This window comes from Pygocentrus nattereri, chromosome 2 (genome assembly GCF_015220715.1).
Source record: "Pygocentrus nattereri isolate fPygNat1 chromosome 2, fPygNat1.pri, whole genome shotgun sequence".
Taxonomy (NCBI): domain Eukaryota; kingdom Metazoa; phylum Chordata; class Actinopteri; order Characiformes; family Serrasalmidae; genus Pygocentrus; species Pygocentrus nattereri.
In genome coordinates this window covers 46,066,319-46,089,309 of record NC_051212.1, presented here as the reverse complement: position 1 = coordinate 46,089,309, position 22,991 = coordinate 46,066,319, and the positions used below count along the sequence as shown (strand labels likewise).

Genomic DNA, 22,991 nt, shown 5'->3' with positions numbered 1-22,991 from the left:
ATCTTTCAACTGGTGACAAAGACAGGTAAATAAAAATTTAACTATTTTCATCTCAAACTGTGGTTTAAGATTGCTTTTTATGAGGTGAACCACATTTTGTGTAGCAGGCCCACATCACCCAGGCTGTTGGAGATGAGCTTATTGGTGCTGGTGTTCAGACTGAGTTTTTGAATAGCTTTGGCCAGCTGATCAGATTCATTCTCGTCACCTCTTGCAGTTACCTGCTCTTCATTAACAGTGCCTTGGATATTATCAGGCACTAGTATTGTCACCCCATAGCCATGGTTGTCATGGATGTAGTTATCAAACATCCTGAGCTGTGGCTCTGGAAGGACCTAGAAAGAAATATTGGAGACAAATAAAAATTGGTGTATTGGCTTCGTTGTTCTGTGCCACTACTGTGTAGTTCCTTCAGTCACATTTGTATATTGTATATATTTAAATGTCACAATATTAAGACCAGTTCTGCTTAAAACATGTTCTACCTTCATATTGATGCCACCCAGTGAATTCTTGGGGTCTTTAATGGTTTGGTTGCTACAGTGGTGGATTTCATTCTGGTGAAGTTCAGCCACACTCCCTGGGTAAAGCTCTATACCAGCTCCCTGAAAAAGCAATCACGTTTTACATATTGTCCATAAATGGAAGAATGGTAATGCATAAAATACAGAGTTGGACCATGAAGTTCAAACAGACTACCTGAGCTCCAGTGACCTCACAGTTGGTCATAAAAAGAGAAGCACCAGTCAGCACACACACACCAGTGCCCTCACACTTTAGTACACAGTTCTTCAAAGTCATCTGGCCTGACTCCACCACCACAATGCCATCACATGTGCCCCTCTGAACCAGTGTCAGGTCCTGGAGCATCACCTGAGACCGCTTGGAGGCCACAAAGTTGTCACTGGTGGGCTCAGAGTAGATCACCACTTCCTGCCTCTCTCCAGCTCCTGTTAATAAATCCTTTGTTGAAACATTACCTCTAATTAAGTTTTTAAATTCAACTACATTTTAAACTATTCCTTAGTTTAGGACTGTAGGTCCCTAGGAGCAGGATTGAGAAACATAACAGTGGCAGAAATGTGTAATTATTCCTAAATCTAACACATTGATGGATTTGTTAAGAAGGAGGGCAGACTCTAACCCTTAATGTGTATGTCATCTGTGAGTGAGGCCAGGCTGTCTGCTTGGTATTCCCCAGGGAAGATAACCACCATGTCTCCAGAGAAACATGAATCTAATGCTCCCTCCAAAGAGTCATGCTGCAGTATAAGAGTGTCTAAGGAGAAATCCTTTATCTATAGGACAAGAAAGAGGGGAAAAGGCACATTAATATAACCATTATGCAATAATCATGACAGATATTGCACATATGATGGAGATAATCTGTATTCTGAATTGTAATATGTCAGAAGACTCATTTTACATGGCAGCTACAGATACAGAGATGCAACGTTTGGTTATTTCTGTTTGAAAGGGCAGTGGTGATGCACCATATCAGTTGTCATAATCTGTGCAACAATGTGAGTCACGTTCTTCCCAGTTGGTCTATGTCCTTTTCTGCACTTGTAGATCCTTGAATAAAATGGGCCATGACTCCTGTACAACAAACAAGATTAAGATCTACTATTTGAAACTCTGTTATGCCATAAAAATCTGAAGAATCTTCATTCTGCACCACTTCTGTTTATACCTGAGTCTCATATTCTCCCAAAATTTGAGAAGGCCACACAACATTGACATCTCATAGTACTTCTTCCAGCACTCCACCGCCTCCCCTGGTGTCGCTTCACCACGGATGCTGGTCTGAAACTTTGTCAGCTCCAGTCGTTTACTTCGGTACTCCTCTAGGGTTGTATGGTATCTCTTGCTTATAGGGCCAGGAATGGTTCCATCCTGACTATGGTAATAGCTATCCACAAGTATGAAATTAAAATGTATCTCACACACATTTATGGTAATAACTCAATTAAAAAAAATGCTGGGACCGTAGGTAAAATGCAAACAAAAGCAGAAAGCAGTGGTTTATAAATCTGCTTTGAGCTGAAATCAAACAAAACCAGTACACAGACAAGATATATAATGTTTTTCATTATTACCATAATTGTTTTTATTTTGTAAATATACTTCTCAAACTGATGCCTGCAATGTGTTCCAAGAAAGTTAGGCCAGGGCAATTTAAGACTGAAGTGTGAAAATGTTCAAAAACATCTTGAACTGATGATGCAATCAGGCTTGGGTATAAATGAAGAATCAAGGAAAGGCCTAGTCCTTTATGAGCAAGGACTGGTCATGGCAGTGTGTGAAAGTATTCAGGGGGTCCCATGTTAGTTCCTTAATCCAGCATTGGCTGGCTGCTCACTTTTCAGAGCGGTGCTGATGCTAGCTTCAAGTGTTTTGATTAACAATTCTTGAAATGCTCTTCCACACATTAACTGAGATCTTATACATCTCTTCTTTTGTCTTCAGTTTGAGAAATGAGTAACAATTCAAACTTTCAACCAGTCTCTTGAGAAAACTGGCCAAGTTTTCAGATTTACAAATACACTATAGCATGCTGTAACGTTTTCAGAGGTATCCCAGGCATAGTTGCAGTTGCTAAGCTGTGAAGGACCAACAGAGTGAACTACAGCTCCACCCTGAGGCAGTGCAATGCTGCACCTTGGGGGTATTAGTAGGTAACTTGCACCTCTGTGAAGGCACCATTAACATTGAACATATTCTGGATCGTTTGCTGCCTGGTAGACACCATCTTTTTCAGGGACGTCCATGCTTATTTCAATATGACAATGCCAATCCAAGTTCTGCACGTTACAACAGGATGGCTGCATAATCAGAGAGTGCGGGTGCCAAACTGGCCTGCATGCAGTCCAGAACTGTCTCCCATTGAAAATGTGTGTCTTATTAAGCTTAAAATATTACAGTAGAGGATTTGTGTAATACAAGAGTGGCAAAAAATATGCTTTCAAAAAAAGTTTGGTAAATCCTCATTATTCCCTGCTTTTTTCAAAATTAGGAATTTATATTAAAAAAAAAACCCAAAAAACACAAAGTTCATAAAATATCAAATATTGGCTTTGGATCATTTTCAATGTAATACTTATTACTTTTACTAATCACTGATTTCTGTTTTGTTAGCATTTGACATACTGCATGAACTATTTTGAATAGGGTTTGTACATTTGTTTTGCTTTTATCAAAAAAACAAAAACAAAACAAAAAAACCCTGATTTCAGAATCAAATACAGCGAGGAAAATAAGTATTTGCACACCCTGCGACTTTGCAAGTTCTCCCCCTTAGAAATCATGGAGGGGTCTGAAACTTTCATCTCAGGTGCATGTCCACTGTGAGAGACATCTGGAAATCACAATGTATGATTTTTTAAATAATTTATTTGTGTGTTACTGCTGCAAATAAGTATTTGAACACCTGTGAAAATCAATGTTAATATTTGGTACAGTAGCCTTTGTTTGCAATTACAGAGGTCAAACGTTTCCTGTAGTTTTTCACCAGATTTGCACACACTGCAGCAGGGATTTTGGCCCATTCCACACAGATCTTCTCCAGATCAGCCAGGTTTCTGTGCTGTCGCCAAGAAACACGAAGTTTGAGCTCCCTCCAAATATTTTCTATAGGGTTTAGGTCTGGAGACTGGCTAGGCCACTCCAGAACCTTGATATGCTTCTTACGGAGCCACTCCTTAGTTATCCTGGCTGTGTGCTTTGGGTCATTGTCATGTTGGAAGACCCAGCCACGACCCATCTTCAATGTTCTAACTGAGGGAAGGAGGTTGTTCCCCAAAATCTCGCAATACATGGCCCCGGACATCCTCTCCTTAATACAGTGCAGTCATCCTGTCCCATGTGCAGAAAAACACCTCCAAAGCATCATGCTTCCACCCCCATGCTTCACAGTAGGGATGGTGTTTTTGGGATGGTTCTCATCATTCTTTGTCCTCCAAACACGGCGAGTGGAATTAAGACCAAAAAGTTCTATTTTGGTCTCATCTGACCACAGAACTTTCTACCATGACTCCTCTGGATCATCCAAATGGTCATGGGCAAACTTAAGACGGGCCTGGACGTGTGCTGATTTAAGCAGGGGAACCTTCCGTGCCATGCATGACTTTAAACTATGATGTCTTAGTGTATTACACACAGTAACCTTGGAAACAGTGGTGCCAGCTCTCTTCAGGTCATTGACCAGCTCCTCCCGTGTAGTTCTGGGCTGACTCCTCACCTTTCTTAGGATCATTGAAACGCTACGAGGTGAGATCTTGCATGGAGCCCCAGTCCGAGGGAGACTGACAGTCATGTTTAGCTTCTTCCATTTTCTAATAATTGCTCCAACAGTTGATCTTTTTTCACTAAGCTGCTTGGCAATTGCCCTGTAGCCCTTTCCAGCCTTGTGGAGGTCTACGATTTTATCTCTGGTGTCTTTGGACAGCTCTTTGGTCTTAGCCATGTTAGTAGTTGGAGTCTTACTGATTGTGTGGGGTGGACAGGTGTCTTTATGCAGCTAACGACCTCAAACAGTTGCTTCTAATTTAGAATAATAAGTGGAGTGTAGGTGGACTTTTTAGAGGCAGACTAACAGGTCTTTGAGGGCCAGAGTTTTTGCTGATTGACAGGTGTTCAAATACTTATTTGCAGCAGTAACACACCAATAAATTATTTAATTTTATATTAATATTATTTAATATAATTTTAAAAATTAAATAATAAAAAATCATACATTGTGATTTCCGGATTTTTTTTAGATTATGTCTCTCACAGTGGACATGCACCTAAGATGAAAATTTCAGACCCCTCCATGACTTCTAAGTGGGACAACTTGCAAAGTCCTCCTCATTGTCCCAATGGTTATAGTTACCATTTGAGGATACTTGTTTCAGTTCATTTTGCTCAGCGAGTTGCCTATTTATTAGGTACAATTACATACAGTGAAAAAGTCAGGAACCATCCTTCATTTGTATTTCCAATCAAAATAGTTATGTACAAGTTAATCATTTTTCAGGCAATATTTCTAAGAAAGTTAGATAAAATATTACTTGCAAAAAAATCAAAGTCTTTAAAAATTACGCAAACTGTCACTCCTAGCAACTGTGCAAAACCTGGTAGTCCACCAAAACTGTCCTCAGCAGATAAACAGCACTTAAAACTTTCATGATGGAAAGATAGGAGAAAATCAAGCTCTACTCTTGCTTTAGATTTTTCTAAATTCACAGCTGAGAAGACAACTCAACACTATGGTTCTGTACGGATGTGTAGCTGTGAAAAGGAAATAGACAAAAAAAGGAGAAAATAAACTGCCAGTGTTCTCAACATAATGGACTGTCCAGACCTCACCATCATACAATCTGTTTGGAATTACTTAGATTGTGAGAAAAGCAAAAAACGTAACCCACTTCAACCAAAGACTGAACTTACAACGTATCCCAGCAGCTTAAAATTGAAAGCAAGTCTCTCAAAAAGAATGGAGGCTGTCAATAACTATAGAAACAAATAATGGATGGGCTCTGATGTTTTCACAATGTTGTTAGTGCTGTACCTCTGCAGGTAAGGTGGTTTCTTTCCAATGATGGATGGAGTAGACAGGTGGTTGATAAATTATGCAGCAACAGATGGGCTACAGTCAGTAACTGTAAACCATCGAAGTGTACCTATATGTCACAAGGTAGGTGTAAACTGGGAACAGTATGTCAGTGTTGTAACTTACAGCTGCAAGCGTTTCTCAATTTGCCCTGCATATTCTGAACATTCCTCCTCATCGTCCCAATCTCTCCACAGGATATCATAGAAAAACCTAATCCATGAAAAAAGAACTATTGGTCAAAGGAAATATTCAGTTGTCAGTAACAAAAAAAAATCAAGCTTTGAACTGAATACATTTGTTTAAATATAAAATGTAATTCAATTATAAATATTATTGGTATCTGAATTACAACATGGCAACATCGTGCTTTATTGTGAACTGAATAGCCTTCAACATTTCCATGTTTATCGATCTTCTTAGAGGACTGAGCATCCATATTTTATGTTACTAAAATGTGGTTATAGGGTTCAGAGTAATGATTATAAATAAGTGACATTTTTGAAGACCATGATAATACATGTGTTTACCTTGCATGTTCCAGGGCCGCAGCGATGTTATCCACTTCGGAGCCCAACCCCTGGACAGGGTATAAATCTAAGATTGGAACAGAGTAATCACATTCCTTCAAGACTTCTTCTACCAAATCTCTTGGTAGATTAGCAACATTTGAGGAAAACGGTTCTGCCACAGATATAGTGACATGAATTGGGAGGGCTTTTCCTTGACATGGTCTACAATTCACCTGAGAGTGAGACAAAAATATTAAGTTAAAACTCCACTCAGATTTATTTGTACCTCATAGTCCATACTTATTTTCATACCAGTTGTCCATTTGTGCAAAACTCACAGTACCTGGACAAGTACGCCAACAACACTTGTCACATCCTGAACATCACAATTCAACAACAGGGCATCAAGGGGAGTTTTCCATACTGCTGTCCAAGAGCGTTTATTGCCAATTTGCTCAGTTATAAAAAAGGCAATCGCTTCATCTGCCTCATCAGCCTAGTAGAAATGAACAATAGTACCAACAACTTAAGTCAGTATACATAAAATACAACAGAACATATTTCGATTGGTCTAGAGTGATGGAATAGTTTAGTTATATCTCATATGAACATTTACAGTAGTCATTTGATATTTTTGATTCAAGTAATTTTCATGTAGATGTGATTATCATACTGTTATTCACAATCAGGTTGGGATTCTTTCTTGTTTTGTTAAAATCACTACCAAAAAATAATTTTTCAAGATTGCCTCAAAGAAACAAAGCCGAACTCAATAGTATAATAATGAAGGACCCCTCTGGCTGGTTGCACCAGCTATGCATTAGTTCAAATGTAGGCTAGTTGTAATGTAAATGTTTACTAAGTTCAGGTTCATTCATTACTAAAACAAAAGGAGTTTCACCACACAAGCCAGTTTTAACGTTGAGCTTAGTAGTTAGTAGTTACTTAGTAGTTACTGAATACTTACGCCACCCCCTAAGCAGGCGTATGAAACCATGTAGAAAGTCACAAAAATGTTTATGGTTAATAAATTTAGCTAAAACCTCTAAAGGCTATATGCTGTGGTTTTGCTTACAGCTCTAATTATTGCTCTGGGTTTAACTCTGAGCATGAAGCTAAACACACACAGTGTTCAAAAAGCGCCATATTTGGTTGTATCAGAGAATTACACTATATTGCCAAGTATTCACTCACCCATCCAAACCACTGAATTCAGCAGTTCCAGTCACTTCACTCTCAGAAAAATAGGTACGACACTGTCACTGTACCTTAAGTCAGGGAACATAACTGAACCATAACCTACTGAAATTATATTTTCTAAGATGTACTGAATCCACATACCCTGTCTTGCCTCCAGGCTTTTTATTAAATGGTTCTGTTTTTAAAAATTAGTTTATAAAAAGATACAAATATCTACTTTTCCACTGGGAAATACTTATTAAGGTACACAATTGGACCATAAAACCACTGTTGTACATTTGAGGGAACGTTTACTGTGTACCTTTATGAACGAATCATGTACCTGCATGGTACCTTTATTTCTAACAGTGTTCCATGGCCAAGGTGTATAAAACCAGGCCTGCAGACTGCTTCTACAAACATTAGTGAAAGAATGGGTCGCTCTCAGGAGCTCAGTGAATTCCAGCATGGTACTATGATAGGATGGCACTTGTGCAACAAGTCCAATCATGAAATTTCCTTGCTACTAAATATTCCACAGTCAACTGTCAGTGTTATTATATCAAAGTGGAAGTGACTGGGAAGTTGTAGGCCACGTAAAATGACAAAGCAGGGTCAGCGGATGCTGAGGCACATAGTGTGCAGAGGTCGGCAACTTTCTGCAGAGTCAATTGCTACAGACCTCCAAACTTCATGTGGACTTCAGATTAGCTCAAGAACAGTGTTTAGAGAGCTTCATGGAATGGGTTTCCATGGCCGAGCAGCTGTATCCAAGCCTTACATCACCAAGCATAATGCAAAGCGTCAAATGCAGTGGTGTAAAGCGCCGCCATTGGACTCAAGAGCAGTGGAGACGTGTTCTCTGGACAGATCACACTTCTCCGTCTGGAAATTCGATGGACGAGTCTGGGTTTGTCAGTTGCCAGGAGAACAGTACTTGTCTGACTGCATTGTGCCAAGTGTAAAGTTTAAAGTTTGGGGTAGTTTTTCAGGAGTTGGGCTTGGCCCCTTAGTTCTAGTGAAAGGAACTCTTAATGTGTCAGTAGACCAAGAGATTTTGGACAATTTCATGCTCCTAACTTTGTTTGAACAGTTTGGGCACGGCCCCTTCCTATTCCAATATGACCACACGCCAGTGCACAAAGCAAGGTTCATAAAGACATGGATGAGCAAGTTTGGTGTGGAAGAACTTGACTGGCCTGCACAGAGTCCTGACCTCAACCCAACAGAACACTTTCAGGATGAATTAGAGCGGAGACTGTGAGCCAGGCCTTCTCGTCCAACATCAGTATCTGACCTCACAAATGCGCTTCTGGTAGAATGGTCAAAAATCCCCATGAACACACTCCTAAACCTTTTGGAAAGCCTTCCCAGGAGTGTTGAAGCTGTTATAGCTACATAGGGTGGGACGACATCATATTAAACCCTATGGATTTAGAATGGGATGTCACGTCATTTCATATGCGTGTGAAGGCAGAAGACTGAATACTTTTGGCAATACAGTGTATTAAAGAATAAACAGACAATTGCTATAGATAATTAGTTTTATTCAGTTTTAGACTGATTCTGAACATGCCGTCATGTCATTAGTTAGTCATGTCATTACTAAGACATGACTTATGGATTTGTGTTACAACCGAATTTAGTGAAAGGATGGTTTGAAACTACTGTTAACTAAGGACTTAGGAAAGACTTTACGTCCAAACTCAAGAATGAAATAAGCAAAACTGGTGCAATCCAGATTTCTAAATTCTTTCTCCTAGTTTAAATCCTCCTTAGATGAAAAAAGAAGATTAACATGAGCATTTCATTGTAATATGTTCTGGTGTTGAAGGAGAAAGGCATGAATTCTCCTTCTACACTGAGATAGTTCTGTGATAAACAAGCTAACCTATATAATAAACCAATGAGATCTTACACCTTTCCTATGGAGATATTATTCAGCTAAAATTGGGGTGAGATGAGTCAGACACAAGAGTTAATACATAGCTATTTGTGACAATACTTTGATCAAAGTCAGAAAATTTGAGGGTTATTTCTCAGATGCTAAATTTCAGAAAAAGCAGAAAATTAACCTAAATCTTGCTCTGATTTCAAACAGGACTTCACCATGTAGGCAACAGCTTGAATATTTCTTTCCTCTGTGTATTCCTATTTGACCACATATATATCTAAAATGATCCTGTGATAAAACAATATTTAACTTTTATTTCATTTTATCCATAAAATTTGACTTTAAAAAATATTTGTGCTAGCTGCTAACAGCATAACTTACCGTGCACGTCCCGAGTATGTGATCGCAGAAGAGGGCGACTCCGTCTTCACATGTGAGTGGCTTTTTGGGGATGTAAATCTGTGGTAACATCTGATTCTCTTTGGTAGAATCACCTGGCTGTTCTCCATCGGGATTTAGGAGTTTCTTGCTGTTAGAATTCTCCCTATTCCCGTCTGCTGTCTTGTGGCAGCTGGAGGTTTCCCCTGGAGGATCATTTACTGCTTTTTCGCCTAAATTAACGTTAATTGTTGGGTCTTTTTCGCTTTCGTCGTATTCTGTCGCCTGGACTACATCGTCGTCTTCGGAGGAGTCGTTTGCACACCACGTTGCCATGTTTTGTTTCTAGATATTTTCGTTTAGTTACGTTAAAATGCTAAGCTACTTTTAGCGATTTCAAAATAACGACCGTTTCTCTCGCGCGCCAGCGGTGACGTCTCTCTCTTGCGCGTGGAACCCGTTCCCGCTCATTGGGGTTATTTGTGTTAGCCAGCGAGCTAATCGGACCCCAAGCAGCTATTCGAGACAAGCTGCTGCTAATATTCCGAAAAGAAAACAACAAAAAAACAACAACATTGTATTAACCCAAAGAGACCTAGGGTTACATGTCGCTAATATATTTTTGTTCTTTTAAAATTGTTTTTTAAGAAGCTGAGTATAAATAGTATGATTTTTCCCCCTTTGGTGTCGATTCTGGGGAAGTGTGGCACAATGGCAGTGGAGGAATTTTAAATGTGTTGCCAGTTGTTTTAGTACAATTTTATAAAATGCCTAGCTATTTATCTAAGTATATAACGTTATACACACAGAGGTGAGTAGTAACCAATTTATTTACACTTATTAGAACATTTTTTCAAGGGTTCTTCAGTAAAAGGAATGGTTCTATTTAGAATCATGAGCGCTAGGTTATATAGAACCATTTCATGCGTAAATGGTTTTTTGCTTTGTGAAATGGTTCTTCAGACTCATGGAGAATGAGTGGTATATGGTTCCGTATAGATGTCAAGCTTGTAGCAATAGAAGAACCCTTTTTTTGGTGCTAGATAGAACATTTTTGAAAATGCTGAACCATATAACCTAACCTAGCTAACTAACCTACACATTCTCCATCAATATGAAGAACGATTTCACCAGACAAAGAGCCATTTAAGCTGGAAAGGACTCTAGAAATCTTGGTCCTAAATAGGACCGTTTCCTTTCGTAGAAAAGCCTTGAAGAACCATCTTTTTGAAGAGTGTAGTGCAGTTAACTAGCTAGATAACCTATGTGTACTGAAGTAAAGATGTGAGATATTCTTGAGTAGTTTCAACTGGTAATGCTTTTACTTCTGCTCAAGTAGTTATATTTGTGAGGAAAGTGACCTACTTTTTACTCAGTTACATTTGAATCATTAACATTTGGTAACTAATTCCATTTTTTTTGTATTTAATTCCACTGGGCCAGTTTCTCAGAGTAAGCCTACGTCTAGCCTAAACTGGAGTCTTGATACTGAAACTGAACTGCCCAAGTCTTAACCATGATGTTTAGTAAAGGCTGTCCATTGGAGGCAGCATCTGTTCTTTGCAAGTGGTTATACATCTGATTCCTGAGGGTTATCATTCTATTTTAGTCTAAAAGTGCATCAAAAAAGAAAAGAGCCTAACAAACAGTGCTTCATATGCTGAGGTTCCACTGTGGTTCTCTAAATTACTCCATACCTTAAATTAGTTTTTGACTGGTTACTTTTGTACTTCTATTCATGCTTTGTGGAAAGCTACTTGTACTTTTATTTGAATCATTATTTCACAGAAGTAACAATACTTTTACTTAAGTATGGCTTAGACTACTTTACCCACTTCTGCATATACATTATTTTACATATAAGCTGTACATTAATATAATATTGTAAATTGTAGTTAAATTTATATGCTTTAAACGCTAGGAACGCAAGATAATATCGGAATCAGTAGATGTTGTATCAGTAGATAATTGATATCAGATAGATATTTTAATTTAATACTGGTATATCAAACCAGTATTATGTATTTATTTTTATCTGAAAGAGCAGAACGTTTATATGACGCTAGGGTCCTTTGCTAAAATGCCTGTTTTTTTTTTTTTTGCATTTGTAATCTTGCAGAAATAAATGTTCTATTTCTCTGTAACACTAATCCAGGTAGTTGTAGCCCTAGTTTTTTCTTTTTATAAATGTTTATGTACTGGTATCAGTATTGAGATATGCAGATATTTATAACATCGAATATGTACATTTCCATTATCAGTGTATCCCTAGTAAATGTAATAGATAAGACTGCACAGACGTGTCTCATTATTGCTTGTTCCACATCATAGATGGCTTGAAAATTCAGTGAGACCTGACTTAACTTGACTCTGTTGTGATGGGGAAGACTTTAAAATGTACAGTGCAGGGGGTCTGCAACACCAGAGTTGGACCCATTTATTGTAATATTACACTATTATAATGGAGTAATTGGAGTTGCTGTATAATGAATGCTGAAAAGTGGTGTAAACAGAGGCCTCAAATGTGTATTTGATCATGTTTTATTTATTTCATGTGAATTTCTATCACTAAACATGTTAGGAAAGAAGGAAAAACGTATCATTAATCAAACTTACTTAGAATTCTGCTTGATTGGTAAGTAAGGATCGTAATAAGAGGCAGTCATATTGTTTGACTTTTGGCATGCTGTGAAATTCAGAATTTTTTTTTTTTTTTTTATCACAGATGATGCTATAGTACAGTGTAGAGCAGGGGTATCCAGTCTTATCTACAGAGGTCCTTGTGTGGCTGCAAGTTGTAGTTACAACCAAGTGAAAGCATTAAGTATTTAAAGACTGAGACCAGTAAACAAGTATAATCAGATGTGCTCATGCTCGGTTAGAATAATAAAAAAAACTTTGTTCACCCTTGTGCAGATGAAAGTGGGCATCTCTGGTTTAGAGTGTGAATTGCAGGAGTGTGGTAGTTGTGCATGCAGTTTTAGTGACATTTAGTAAGTTATAAATAGAGCACTTTAGAGGGTCTCTGGGGGGCAAGATATAAGAGGTCTAGTTATCGCTCAGAAACTTATAATGATTGCTTGAATATGTAGTTTAGTGCCATTCAATCTGTTATAAATAGAGCACTTCAGAGGGTCTCTGAGGGGCAAAATATAAGATGTCTAGTTATCCCTCAGAAAGTTATCGCTGATGCAATGTTGAGTCATTGCCAGCAGAGGGAGTATCACAACCACCTTGCTTCCACCCAGAGTAAGTAGACGATGAATATTTTCCTTAAATTTTCCTGGTTTGCCTGTAAACTGTAAAGACTAATTCTGGACTTTTAGATTGCTTCAGATGTTCATTGTAGGGTTCTTTATTATAAGAAAAAGAAACTTGTCTTTTTTCTTTGATAACATTCTCTGTATACAATTCTGTAGTGTTTGATGAGGGTTGGGGAAATGTTTCTTCTTCTTCATCAGCCTTCTAAATGGATCTAAGGCCAGTCCTCCAGGCAGAATATCTTCTACTCTCTGAGTGTCCTTGGTCCTCCCTTCTGGACTTCTCTGCTCTTCCCCCAGGTTTTCAGGCGAGTTTAGGTCAGTGGATTGGACCAGCTATAACAAAAGCTTTATTTAGAACTATGCTTTGTATCACAGTCATTTTTGATGATTTAATGATGGCTGATTTTTGATCTAGTGACTTTACTGTAAAATATCCTCAAAGTCCATGATGCCATGTAACTTGTAAAAGTTACTAGGGCCTTTGGAAGCACTGCTCCAGCATCATATATACAGCACCATGCTATACTATGGAGCAGGGTCCTTTTTGCTTGACCATGTTTATTACTAACATATTCTAATTTGCTTACATTTGACTTTAGAAATTTAAATAATTAAATTTCCAGTGGTGTTTAGCCTGGTCCATGTGCAGCATGCTCTAACCGTGAAGAGATCAGAGGAGCAAAATATATGTGTGGTTTTTTTTAGACAGATTAAGCACATTTTAAGTGATACTTTTTGATCCCACAACTGGGGAAATTCCACCTCCGCATTTAACCCATCCGTGAAGTGAAACACCACATACACACTAGGGGGCAGTGAGCACACTTGCCCGGAGCGGTGGGCAGCCCTATCCACAGCGTCCAGGGAGCAGTTGAGGGTTAGGTGTCTTGCTCAAGGACACCTCAGTCATGGACTGTCGGCCCTGGGGATCGAACCGGCAACCTTCCGGTCACAGGGCCAGATCCCTAACCTCCAGCCCACGTCTGCCTTTAAAGCTCATCTTGAATGAAGTGATTAATTTAAAAATAGCAAATTTTTAAGGTTAGTATTTTCTAAAGAAGAAATAATGGATTCTTATCAGTATCAGCTGACAAGTTTTATTATGGATACTAGTATTGGAAAGACAAGGTGGTATCGTGTCATTTCTAGTTTTAACTTAAAGTTCCTTCTGGCCTAAAACAAGTGTTTCATATGTTATTTGTTGTGCTATGCAGTAGGCCATTCTGTATTGTAGCTTTATATACCTCAGCCTCATTATTTCGACAGAATTGATGATTTGATATCATATTCATGTTTTCATTTACCATTGTTCTGTCCATACAGTACCCAGCATGCATTGCACAAATACATCATATACCAATTGCGATCTCTGTGGTGTCAGCCGGTCCTGACATCTAGCCTAGTCACTGATCTAAAAGCTATTAAACAGAACCAAGCTAGCTTTAGTATAGCTGATATCTCAGTAGTCAAACTGACCATAAAACACAATTCACAAGCCTGTGGTGTACTTGGCAGTAACTTTAGCTATCTGGCTTCTTTATGCGTTCACCAGGTTACTGAAAAAAAGGTTTCAGATGTTCTTTCTTCCTTCAAGATACATCATTCGTAGAAGGTGTTGTTATACTTTAATCTGGAAAATTTTGCTCTAAAGTCTACTGTGGCCTTGCTGTGGAATACGAGTAGGCATAATTACTGTTGTGATGGCTGAAAGTTTAATTTTGGCTGGAGTGTCCCTTTAAATAACATTCTAATAATGATAATAGATATTCTCAAGTGTATGATTCTTTGATATAGGTATTGCATTCGCAAGGATCAGCAGTCTTTTGCCACATTTAATCTCTGAGTTTTTTAGACCTTTCTTGATTTGGTGGATGAACTGGAGAATTTGGCTTATTTATTTACCTCCTATATGTGCCTGAGTGAAAAAAGATGTCATAGATGACCACATAAAAGTTGCTAAAACACTGATGAACTTAAATGTAAATGACCTGGACTTCTGTTAGCTTTTGTCATTGGCTTTTTTCTGCCCATTGTTTTCGTTATTCTCGAGAGATAACTATAAGCATAGCATTATCATAGGTAAAGTTATCTGCAGTCTGTTAGTCTGACTGTGTCTGAGAGCACAACAGAAAAATTCACACTATACGTGAATATCTTGAGAACAAAGTCTTGCCCTCAAGGTACATTGTGGTGATTGCAGAGTACATACCTCCTGTGTCTTAAAGTAACCCTTAGAGAACAATTGCTGATGAATGTTCAAAGTTCTTGAGGCAAAGGATTCAAGACAATGCACTTTTGGGGCATGCCTGTGCATGAAGCAGCGGGGCACTGTCTCAGACGGGAAACTAAAACGAGTAGCTGACAGAGAGTGCTGACAGACAGTGCTCCTTTTTTGACACATGGGGATAAATCAAACACTCATTCCCCTAGCACTGTATCTGTTGAGACGAAGGGGCTGATTGATAAGACAATGTAATGGTAGATGAGCTCATAGGACAAAGGCGGAGTGATTGTGGAATGTGTGGACAGAGAGATAAGAGGCTGTATGCTTGTAGGACATGCTCTAATCTCATCAGTACCTTGTGGACACCTCCTCATAGAGGTGTTCCATATCCTTAATATAGGAAAATAGCATCGTAATTTGGAGCCCCCAGCAGTGATCTGTACTGTCCGAATCATTTATCACTGATTGAATTCTTTAAAGGGGACAGGGTTGCACCATCAAAGAATAAGGTTAAGCTTGTATTAACTCAAAGTTGATCTATTAGTTCAGTGGTACCAAACTTTAAACATGGTTAGCAGTAATCAAGGTTATACTTAAACTGTCATTTTAATCCTGGTATTAGTTTTACAAACAACTTAATAATAAATTACTTTACACTCAGATATAAACTTTATTTAGGGATTGAATTTAAACTTCCAGCAGAGCTGGTAAATACATCCATCTCTCCAAGCAACATCTGACAACCAGAACCCCTCCCAATACTCTGGCAGCACTTTCTTCCTCTTATTTCGCATATGGGGAAAAATACCTTCTGTACTGCCACTGTTAAACCGAACCATCAGTGCTCCTTCAGTTCAGCTTCTGACATGAGTTTCTCCTCTGAGTTTAATTCTACAGTAGGCTAGAACAGCTTGAGCTAGTTAAAATACTATGCTAGTTTAACCTTTAATGTACATAATTGGTCACTGTCTTGTTACATTGTTATTATTCATTAATCATGAACAGCTGCCTTCTCGTCAATTGGTGTGCAGCCTGTGTAAGGAAATGAATAACACCATACAAAAATGTAATTTTTTAATAGAATCGTTTGAACAGAATAGGAAAAATTAGGTACAACACAGGCTATTGGTTGTTGAATATAAGCTTATTTGCATATTAAGCTCTATCATATAATCCGTCCAGTTTTTTGCAGTCAGATTTCAATCTGTTTGCATGTGGTAACCTTATCAGGTTACAATCCAGATACAAATCATATGCAACCAGGCATAAACAGGATCTTGGATACAAAGCGCCTCAGGGAACTAACTCATACATTCACTCACTAATGGTTAGGATGTTGAAAGTTCTCCACAAGGGAGGAAAACCACACTTGCAGCATCTCACTAGTGCAAGTATGTTCACAGTTACAAATAGGCCAAAGACATGCTAAATATACCCTAGGTGAGGATGCAGTTTTATTTAACTGTGTCTAAAGTGACAAGCTTGAGTCAGTAACTGAGTTTCAATAATTCAAGTATTCTTGAGGTTTTTATCCATGTTTATTAATGATAAACATGTTTATCAATGTTTACTAATGATTATTTATGAATCATTAACTTTAAATCTATTTTTAAAAGTTTGTTTTTTTGAATATCCTAAAGGTTTTAAATGTTCACACTGAAGGTGCATTCCCTGTTTTAGTGGGAATGGGATGTGCGGGCTACTTATAAAGTTGGGATTTCTGCATTAAACATGATTGTTGCATGTTTATGACTTTGAATTTAATTTCAAATGAGCAGTTGCGTTTAAAATATTTAAATTCACATTTCCAATGTGTGCATTATTTAAGCATGCTTCTCAGGATTGGCTAAATAGGCACCATCTTCAATCAAAGATTAAAGTTTTTTAGTAGATTTGTTTTACATTTAAAATTAAGTAACATAACTCCAGACTAAGATAAACCTAGATTAACAAATACCTGATTAGCTTTAAATTCTCTTTAATTTAATCCTTATTGCTGCAACCCAATCTAAGAGACTAAATGATTGCGTTGATTGCCAGAAGAGGCCTAAAGCCTTTGATCATTCAGAAAGGCAGTGGTTGTCTGTGAATAAACAGACCCATAATGGAATTATGATAATGAGTGAGCTGAAAGATAATCACCAGTCACAAAAAAGCTTGAATTGCTGACATTCTTCCATTGGCAAGTGGTCAATGGGAGACATTTGTCAGTCATGAAGCATTATCAGTCACTTATGTTGTGATATGCATTGCTTCTGATGTTGGTTACAACTTGTCTGTCAGCATCAATTTCACACCACAGCCTGATGTTTCTAAGGGCCGTCGGTTATTTATCTGAGTGGCAGAAAAAGTGTCCACACTGGAAATTGGCTGCAGTAATAACCAAAACACTTGGATAATACATAGCACTGTAGCTTTCACTGTTACATTAGGCTATCCGCACACAAGCTCTATTTGCATGTTGTGGCACAGAATATAAGTGGAAGGAGGGCAAACCCAGCAACAAAATAGCAGAAAACATTATTGAAATTGGCTACTTTAACCTGAATTTGAGTCGTTGAACAAAGCCTTTGAGGATGTTAACAAAGAGGTGGGGAATTTAGAGTTTGAGCTGTGTTTACAGAGGTCTACATAAGCCCAAAGAATGGATTCAAAGTGAAGATGAACAAATTAAAGTTTCATATTATCTGTGCCATCTGTTTTCTTTTAGCAGAACTAGTCAGTCCTCAGAGTCCAAGATCTCAAAAGAGTATTTCATTGATTTATCAAAGTTTCTGCAATAAGTAACAGTTACAGAGTTACAGAGTTACAGAGAAACTTACTGTGTCAGAATTATTCACAGCAGTGGTAAAAGGAACCTCACATCTGAAGCATTTAATGCCTGTAAAAATCCCTCACAGAAATTTACATGAAACAGATACAAACATCTTACCTGATGCCCAAAATATTGTTTCAGAATGGCTATATTTGTGTTGCAGACATTGCGGCTCCTGGTTCCTGTCACTGCCACTGAAATCAATGAAAGTAAGTTTGTCTACAGTTAACCATTTCACATCAAACCACTCAGCCTTTTTCAACCATTGCATTCCCTTCTGTGGAAGCAATAAATAGTCCAGCATTTTTGTATTTTATGTACGTATTTTATGTATTTCTGATTCTCCTTTGCTCTGATGGGAGGCCATAAGGAAAAGACTGTCTGCTCCATCTGCAGACACACATGCCCAACAACAAAATAGACGGGCCTTTGTCTTTTTCTCTTTTTTCCATCTCAGCTTTGACCTGCTCAGTAATGGAGTCGCTGGCGTGTTTGTTCAGGTTCATTATGGGTTGCTGCAAGAAAACACTGAGCCAGGGTCAGACATCGTAATGTAAGACTACAGCTATAAACTGTTAACATCCACTCCGCTATTCTTGGGTTCCTGAGACCTGCTTGTTGGGAAGTGTATATTTAACCTTGCTCTTTGGCCCCTCTGCCCACTGTGTGAAACAGCTATCTGCTCCTAGTTATTCATAGCACTGGAGATTCATCCAGACCAGACTGGTCTTTAAAAATGGCATGTGAACATGCCCACATGTCAGTCTGAAGATGTTAAAGTTAAGTTCTGTAGTATGTTGGATGTGTTTATATACCAAAAACACTACTTTTGTTTATGGCAAAGGAAATATAGGCTGGAAATATTTTAAAAAGCAGCCTAGCGAATCATTAGATGATGCTACTGGAGTCAATACTGAAATGATGGAAAAGGGGAGCGTGTAGTGTTCAAGCTCCAGTGGACGGTCCGTTACCCCATTGAGGGTCCTGCCTATTGACGCCCACACGGTCGCTCACTGCTGACGTTAACCGTCCAACTGACCACCCAGACCACGCCTACTCGTCTCACCGACACCGCCCACACCGCACAGGTCACGCCCACTCCCGTCGCTCTCGCCTTTTCAGCGGCTCGGCTCGCCATCAAAGCTTCCTTCAGGCGGAAGTAGACCATGAAACTTTTTCCCCCCCTCCAACTTCTTTGACTTGCGCACTAGCTGGCAGGGTGTAGCCTGCTCGGGTCCAACTCTTTTCCTTACCAAACTTTTTTTGGGGGTTGTTTCCATGGCGGTGGTCACAATCCCGTAAGGAAAGAAAGACGTGGATGTTCACAGGACGGAAAGTAGAAAGCGGCACACAAGTTCAAGAAAGTAGAGCCACTTTTTTCCTGCACAGAAGGAGCGACCGAGCCGCAGCGCCGCCGCGTCCCGCATGATTTTAGCCCTCGGTCCGCGAGCTCGGTAGCTGACGTGTTACCGCAACAACTTTTATTTTTCGGACGGAAACGCCTCGGTTAGGGGGTTTCGGAGTTTTGCTTCTGTGCGCAGTGAGGACGACGGACACGATCGACCCCCACCATGTCCCGTTTGGCCCTCGTTCTGGGCGCGCTGACTCTGACTTTGTGGGCGACGTGCAGCCGCGGAGCCATGGACGAGTGCGCGGACGAGTCCGGGCAGCCTCAGCGCTGCATGCCCGAGTTCGTGAACGCCGCCTTTAATGTGACCGTGGTGGCCACGAACACCTGCGGCTCTCCGCCCGAGGAGTACTGCGTGCAGACCGGCGTGACCGGAGTCACAAAGTCCTGCCACATCTGCGACGCCCGGGACCCGAGGCAGCATCACAGCGCGGTCTACCTCACCGACTACAACAACCAGGCGGACACCACCTGGTGGCAAAGTCAGACCATGCTAGCGGGCATCCAGTACCCCAACTCCATCAACCTCACCCTTCACCTGGGTAAGCACCTCCGGCTTTGGGCAGGCTTTGAGAATCGGTCCTGTTTTGTTGTTTCTGTCAGGGGGAAAATCCAAATTTTCCGAAGTTAGATTGTCGCATATTTATTATCAACGCAAAGTGTAGTGTACTCAGCCCACCCAGCCCCTAGCAATAAAGTTAGAAAGTTGGCCACCAGTGTTGGACTTTGATTTCTGCTGGTCAGGCGGTTTGTTTGATCCGCTGATTCGTGTTTGTGTTCCTTTATCGAAGACCGTATTATCAGTTCAGCCCCTGTTGTTAAAGGACAATCGCTGTTTTTTGCCGTTGGCCTGCTCTGGATCGAGTGATCAGCGATCTTGTAGTCCAAGTCAGCAGTTGCCCACCCTTCGATATAGGCTCGTTAAGCTGCATCACACAGATTACAAGTAGCTTCTTGAATGAAAGCATTACGATGGATGGTGCTGGCCAAAAAACTGCCAACATGGATAAAGCGCTGCTTTAGCGTGTCTTGCTAATGTGAGTAGAAAGGCTGCAAACAGCCGCTAGGGCAAATTGCCTTCTTGCAACAATAGCCTGTTTTCAAGGCTGGATTGGTCACGTAGTCTGTATCACAGTATTTTCACAAATCCAACGTCTGTGAGCTCGTCTACTCTTCATATCTGACAACTAACCGTGTTAAACTTTCATTTACGCTCTTCAGGTTTGACTAGTTTTAAATAAACTCGCAAACTCTTTATCTATCAGTATGGAAATAAAGTGGAACCTGAAGCGGTTTATGAAGTGCTGCTTGACTTCATTGATCAATTTTTAAGTCTGGTTGTTGCTTACTGTATCATGCTCAGTAGCTTTGCTCTGTGCACGAATGTTCATTATGCCTTATATAGTCTATACTATGGCCTCGTAAGAGGAACGTGCTATGAGGGACTTGTTGGCTCTTCCCCTTGAGCTCTTGGAATTTGGATGGGATCAGGGGAGCGCTCAATACTGGTTGAAGTATATTGTGGGAAATAATAACTTACTTTGGCATTACTTTGGAAAAAACACCTTTTATCGCGTTCGGTTTTAAATATTCTGAGCCTACAGAGTGAATTTCAGGCAAAGATTTATAATCCAATATTAGAAGCTATAATAGAGACTTGTATTTGCACTGGTTCTGTTCGAGGGCATCTAGTTTTAATTTGACAAGTTATAGGTTATCGTTTTGAAATTATTCAGAAAAATCTTAACCAGATGGCTAAATCTGGCACACAAAGTAATGTCCTTGTTAAATAAACAAATGAAGTAAAGTTTGTTGTCAGAGTTTATGTAGATATAGGTGTCTAGTGATCCATAACTGAAACATTTTTTTGCTTACCTGTGAGTCATGGCACCATCATTCAGAGATCCCCCTGGTCAAACAGGTTCAGCATTTGTCGATTGTACCATTTGTCGATTGTGACCACTACATTTTCACTATCACACTCTACAGGCGTGAGTTCACTGATGAAATTACTCACATTATATGAATCATTGAATTCCTGCCAGCGTAAGCTAAATGATGTGGTGAAGAGGATTCTGAGACTGGGAAGAATGAGCTGCAAGTCAAACGAAATGAGGAGTAGATAGACTGTGCAATAGACTATGAAATTAGTGATTTAACTTCATTCATTTGCACATGAACAATGAATGAGTGAGCATCTGTAGCCTCTCTTGAATCAGCCCGGGCAGCATAACTCCATGGTGTTGTGTTAATAAGAAGTGAGTCAAGGAAATTGCCAGTATAGGCTTTTGTGGTCCTTGAAGATGTAATTATTTATTTCAAATAGTGAAGAAAATTTTAATCTTTCGGAGGTTCCTGAAGAAATCTGTGTAATTCATCTACTCTGTATTGGATTTACTTGAAGAATGGTTTGTTTGCATGAACTGTTTCCACGTTCTTGCAAATTTCAAACTTTTAACAAAAAAAGTGGCTTGACTCTCTCACCCTACTTCCTATAGCTATTGTCTCAGGTGATCTTAGTCTGCTTCATTTCTTGTTTGGCTAATTGCTGTACCCTTAAGGGTTTGTACTGGCTGAAGGTTTGGTAACGTGTCTATAAAGCTGATCAGCTGTCTGATGGGTGACTGTCTGCTTTGAGGTCGTCGTGGCCAGGAGCACTAAAGGGTGCACATCTGTAATTACTGCTGACTTTGATTTGGCTAATGATGGTCGGAAATGGCCTCTCATGCAGTTACACATGTTCATGCACAAAACACAAAGACTGGCATCTTTTGTACTTTGCGGGAAGCAAAGTTAGAATATCTGTGCATAATGATATTTTTTGCGGTACGATGTTCTCTGTGTACCTCAGTAGGTGGGAAGCCACAAGAAGTCTGGGTCTCTCAGCCATAAGCTCTTATTTTTATATACTCTGCCTTTGATGGCTTTTATCTCCATTCTACCTGGTTTGGGCAGGAAGCAGACAAGTCCTGACCTGACAGCTCAGAGTTCTTTTCCCTGAAAACTGGAGATGAAGCCTGATCTCGTAGGCACACAGATGAGGAGAGATGAGTCAGGTAGGTTTAGGCAGGTAGTAGTATTTTTAAATATGTTAGAAATCATACGTGGAGGTATTTGCACCCCTGAGTGGGTTCTTGCACAGGATGAACATATATGACTGATTTCAGTGTGAATCAACCTAAACGCATGGAGATGCAGAACATACTGGCCTTGATGAAGGCTCATTTGTCGGTTGTGAGATGTTTTTTCTTAATGTCTGTGCCTTACATGAGTACATGGAATCCAGTTTCATGGTACAGAAGATTTATCATTCTTCCTCAAAGACCACCTATTGAGACCATTGAAACGCTTTTTCTTTTTTCCTCTTTCTTTCATGATTTATGAAAACTGATTCAGCCTAGCTTTTGGCTAATAAATATGTCTAGTGAAGAGGTCAGTTTCATCCAATTTCATTCAGTACAATTTCATCCAGCTTGGGCTTAATCTAGATCTGCAAAACCTTTGGAATTTTTCCAATGGCAAAAAATCCAGCCATAAAAAATGTATTTCAGGTAACTCCCATTATTTTTGTCCACCAATGGGAATACCAATGAACAATGCAAGCTCATACTTCTCAGATAAATTGGAATGGCACGTATTGGATTCATTAACTGATGTGAGTGACTGTGAACAGTGCAGTGGCATTCTTTCCTTATCTTTTGTATTTCCTGTTATGAAGGGGGAAA

General features: G+C 39.5%; 2 protein-coding genes across 2 annotated transcripts in view; one reads left to right on the top strand and one right to left on the bottom strand.

Annotated features, from left to right (window-relative positions):
- Positions 1 to 77: 77 nt before the first annotated feature.
- Positions 78 to 9,892, bottom strand: LOC108438951 (testicular spindle-associated protein SHCBP1L). Its single transcript, XM_037544042.1, has 10 exons — positions 9,560 to 9,892; positions 6,449 to 6,601; positions 6,124 to 6,338; positions 5,720 to 5,806; positions 1,694 to 1,912; positions 1,494 to 1,599; positions 1,145 to 1,298; positions 700 to 950; positions 486 to 605; positions 78 to 335 (listed from the first exon to the last, which is right to left on the bottom strand). Exons 1-10 carry the CDS (start codon positions 9,890 to 9,892, stop codon positions 78 to 80), a joined length of 1,896 nt encoding a protein of 631 aa, XP_037399939.1.
- Positions 9,893 to 19,429: 9,537 nt separating this feature from the next.
- Positions 19,430 to 22,991, top strand: part of lamc1 (laminin, gamma 1) — a 68,569-nt gene continuing 65,007 nt past the window's right edge. Inside the window, exon 1 of the mRNA XM_017717083.2 lies at positions 19,430 to 19,808. Coding sequence (XP_017572572.1) covers positions 19,430 to 19,808 — 379 coding nt within the window. The remainder of the gene's footprint in view (positions 19,809 to 22,991) is intronic.